Raw genomic sequence first — 4589 nt, 5'->3', positions numbered from 1 at the left:
TGCGGCAACTCGATCGGCGCCGACCCATCGAGGATCGCATTTAGCACTTGGACCTGCTTGGACGTCGTCTGGACGCGCCAGAGCGACTTGAACTGGGGCTTCAAGTCGACGACGCCGCCGGGGAGACACTTGCTGTAGTACATGACGACGACCTTGTAGATCTCGGCTTCGATCTTGTCGTCGGAGAAGAGCGCGTCGCGACCCGCCGCCACGAGGTCCGTGCGCCAGCTCATGTAGGCGTCGACTGCCGTGTCGTGCTTGGCCGTGACAAAGTTTTGGAGGTCGCCGTTCGCATCGCGCGGTGTCATGGGCACGTCGATCTCGTCGGCGAGCTGGCGCAAATTGGTCTTGGTCGTGAGGCCACCCGCGAGGCTGCAGTTGGTGTAGAGGTCGGCCATGACGCCGGCAAACTGGTAGCTGTAGCTGTTGGTGCCGAGGTCTGTGTTGTCCGTGAGCTGGTAGTAGCTCGTGGGGACGTCGTGAAAGTACTGGCTGACGCCGCTGCCCGGGTGGCGGACGTTAATCGAGGTGCCGTTGGCGTGGATGACGTTCATCGTGATGCTCGAGTTGGCCGTGATGGGCGCACCGTTGACGACGCAGCCTTCGAACGAGAGGCGGCTGGTCGCGCGCTCGGACGCTTTGACGACGCCCTTGGCGCGGCACTTGTAGAAGATCGTGTTGAGCGCGTCGATCGTCGTGTGGTGCGAGTAGAAGATCGGGTCGGAGGGCGACACGAAGGGGTTGCCCATGGCGCCTTGGAGGACGTTGTGGACGTTGTTGTGCGGGTTGGCTTCGATGGCCGAGTTGACCGACGCGACGTCCGGTCCAGAGAAGAGATCGTCTTTGACACCGGTGAAGCCGAGCTCGGTCGGGTACTGCAGCCGGGTGTAGTCGCCGCGCGGCACACACTTGGCACACGCCTTCTTGGCGGTAGGCGTCGTCGCCGGGTGCTGGCAGTAGTGATCGAGCGGCGGCGTCGCGTCGCAGCGGCCGTAAATGTCGTAGTCGCCAATCTTGACCGTCATGCGACTGCCGCTCGCAAAACTGCCGAGCTGACCGAGGATCGGCGAGCACTCGGCGATCGACTTGCACTGGCGCGTCGTGTACTTGGCGTTGTGGTTGACATAGTCAAAGTACGGTAGCGTCACGCAGGCATACTCGGGCGAGAGCGACCGCAGCATGTTTTCAAACCCGACGAGGAACTGGCGGTGCCAGTACATAAAGACGCACGTGTTGTGGGCCTCCATGTTGGACATTTCTTCGCGGTGCATCGAGAGGAAGCGCTCGTACGCGCCTGCGTCCATGGCCGTCTGGATCGCCGACTTGTAGAGCGTCTTCTCGGGCGTCGAGAGTGCGTCCCACGACTTGCGGACGCGGTCGGGGCATGCAGCGGTGGCGACGGAGGACAAGAGACCGAGGCCCAAGAGCGACAAGGAGAGAGCGACCATTGGCGTAGGCGAGTGGAAATGGAAAAGTGAGAACGTTCTGGTCTCGTGGCGCTCGTCGAGGCAGCGACCACTCGTTCAAACAAGACGAAAAGCTTGACGCATACGATGCGCCAAACTCCGCGTTGTCTGGACACAGTGCGAAATTGGCGGTTGCCATCGTCTGTCACATGACAAAACATACGGTCCTCCGTGGACCCTGCTCAGAAACGGCCACGCAAGTGTGATCGAGCCACTGTTGCTAGGCCGTTGACGAGGCGTGCAAGGACATAAATGAGCCATCGACTGACGCCATTACAACGAGGTCCACTTGATGCCAAGGTGCAAGCGATGCATGCAAGGATAGAGCGGTTATGCAATACCATCTCAGGGGTGTCTCCAAACGCTGGAGGCTGGAGAGACTGCAGGGTGAGATCGTGGTTGACGTCATCCGACCCATTGCAACCACGAGGCAGCAAGTGGAGGCGTGTCGTAGAGCACGTACGAACCACACACGCTGCACATACGAACCAGCTGCTACCATTGGTTATCCACCAGCAGGTGACTACTGCGTGCATGGACAGGTCGGGCACCCAATGACATGGCAAATGCAAACGCACTCACTGTAGACGGCCCATGCGACGATGGGTGTTTTGAACTTGGACTTGCCCTGAACGCCATTACGTTGTACCAGGAGGTGTACACGGGATAGTCTGATGTTTTCTTTGCGCTGGGCCTGTCATCTCGTGTTTGTGTGCAGTCAGTTGCACATTATTGTTTTGGTGGTCACTCTTTTCCATTGTTAGCGGCCCTCTTCTATTTTTTCGTTGTGTTCATGTACCGTCTTTTTGTTTGTCTCCGGGTCTATTACCTCTCGTGTTATCCCGTGTACACCTCCTGGTACAACGTAATGGCGTTCAGGGCAAGTCCAAGTTCAAAACACCCATCGTCGCATGGGCCGTCTACAGTGAGTGCGTTTGCATTTGCCATGTCATTGGGTGCCCGACCTGTCCATGCACGCAGTAGTCACCTGCTGGTGGATAACCAATGGTAGCAGCTGGTTCGTATGTGCAGCGTGTGTGGTTCGTACGTGCTCTACGACACGCCTCCACTTGCTGCCTCGTGGTTGCAATGGGTCGGATGACGTCAACCACGATCTCACCCTGCAGTCTCTCCAGCCTCCAGCGTTTGGAGACACCCCTGAGATGGTATTGCATAACCGCTCTATCCTTGCATGCATCGCTTGCACCTTGGCATCAAGTGGACCTCGTTGTAATGGCGTCAGTCGATGGCTCATTTATGTCCTTGCACGCCTCGTCAACGGCCTAGCAACAGTGGCTCGATCACACTTGCGTGGCCGTTTCTGAGCAGGGTCCACGGAGGACCGTATGTTTTGTCATGTGACAGACGATGGCAACCGCCAATTTCGCACTGTGTCCAGACAACGCGGAGTTTGGCGCATCGTATGCGTCAAGCTTTTCGTCTTGTTTGAACGAGTGGTCGCTGCCTCGACGAGCGCCACGAGACCAGAACGTTCTCACTTTTCCATTTCCACTCGCCTACGCCAATGGTCGCTCTCTCCTTGTCGCTCTTGGGCCTCGGTCTCTTGTCCTCCGTCGCCACCGCTGCATGCCCCGACCGCGTCCGCAAGTCGTGGGACGCACTCTCGACGCCCGAGAAGACGCTCTACAAGTCGGCGATCCAGACGGCCATGGACGCAGGCGCGTACGAGCGCTTCCTCTCGATGCACCGCGAAGAAATGTCCAACATGGAGGCCCACAACACGTGCGTCTTTATGTACTGGCACCGCCAGTTCCTCGTCGGGTTTGAAAACATGCTGCGGTCGCTCTCGCCCGAGTATGCGTGCGTGACGCTGCCGTACTTTGACTATGTCAACCACAACGCCAAGTACACGACGCGCCAGTGCAAGTCGATCGCCGAGTGCTCGCCGATCCTCGGTCAGCTCGGCAGTTTTGCGAGCGGCAGTCGCATGACGGTCAAGATTGGCGACTACGACATTTACGGCCGCTGCGACGCGACGCCGCCGCTCGATCACTACTGCCAGCACCCGGCGACGACGCCTACCGCCAAGAAGGCGTGTGCCAAGTGTGTGCCGCGCGGCGACTACACCCGGCTGCAGTACCCGACCGAGCTCGGCTTCACCGGTGTCAAAGACGATCTCTTCTCTGGACCGGACGTCGCGTCGGTCAACTCGGCCATCGAAGCCAACCCGCACAACAACGTCCACAACGTCCTCCAAGGCGCCATGGGCAACCCCTTCGTGTCGCCCTCCGACCCGATCTTCTACTCGCACCACACGACGATCGACGCGCTCAACACGATCTTCTACAAGTGCCGCGCCAAGGGCGTCGTCAAAGCGTCCGAGCGCGCGACCAGCCGCCTCTCGTTCGAAGGCTGCGTCGTCAACGGTGCGCCCATCACGGCCAACTCGAGCATCACGATGAACGTCATCCACGCCAACGGCACTTCGATTAATGTCCGCCACCCGGGCAGCGGCGTCAGCCAGTACTTTCGCGACGTCCCCACGAGCTATTACCAGCTCACGGACAACACAGACCTCGGCACCAACAGCTACAGCTACCAGTTTGCCGGCGTCATGGCCGACCTCTACACCAACTGCAGCCTCGCGGGTGGCCTCACGACCAAGACCAATTTGCGCCAGCTCGCCGACGAGATCGACGTGCCCATGACACCGCGCGATGCGAACGGCGACCTCCAAAACTTTGTCACGGCCAAGCACGACACGGCGGTCGACGCCTACATGAGCTGGCGCACGGACCTCGTGGCGGCGGGTCGCGACGCGCTCTTCTCCGACGACAAGATCGAAGCCGAGATCTACAAGGTCGTCGTCATGTACTACAGCAAGTGTCTCCCCGGCGGCGTCGTCGACTTGAAGCCGCAGTTCAAGTCGCTCTGGCGCGTCCAGACGACGTCCAAGCAGGTCCAAGTGCTGAATGCGATCCTCGATGGGTCGGCGCCGATCGAGTTGCCGCACTACGCCGACATCAACGACAAGCATTTTGGCTGCCGTGGCGACTAAGGCTTTAGCGCCTGCTAATACGAGTATCATATATAGACAACTTCTACGTTTGTGTTCGAAGCGACGGTCCAAAACTCAGAAAACAAGTTCGATGATGTTGGTGG

General features: G+C 59.1%; 2 protein-coding genes across 2 annotated transcripts; one reads left to right on the top strand and one right to left on the bottom strand.

The window, feature by feature from the left end:
* Positions 1-9: 9 nt before the first annotated feature.
* SDRG_17332 (hypothetical protein) lies at positions 10-1448 on the bottom strand (the record flags this gene model as incomplete). Its single annotated transcript, XM_008623573.1, has 1 exon — positions 10-1448. A coding segment is annotated over one exon (1437 nt), but the record flags the coding sequence as incomplete, so codon positions are not given.
* Positions 1449-2991: 1543 nt separating this feature from the next.
* On the top strand, positions 2992-4485 carry SDRG_17331 (hypothetical protein; the record flags this gene model as incomplete). The annotated part of the gene is made up of 1 exon (XM_008623572.1): positions 2992-4485. One exon carries the CDS (start codon positions 2992-2994, stop codon positions 4483-4485), a length of 1494 nt encoding a protein of 497 aa, XP_008621794.1.
* Between the last annotated feature and the right edge of the window lie 104 nt (positions 4486-4589).

The sequence above is a fragment of the Saprolegnia diclina genome, assembly GCF_000281045.1.
Source record: "Saprolegnia diclina VS20 unplaced genomic scaffold supercont1.271, whole genome shotgun sequence".
In the NCBI taxonomy this organism is placed as follows: Eukaryota; Oomycota; class Saprolegniomycetes; order Saprolegniales; family Saprolegniaceae; genus Saprolegnia; species Saprolegnia diclina.
The sequence above is the reverse complement of the archived record's forward strand: the minus strand, read 5'-3'. Positions and strand labels throughout refer to the sequence as shown.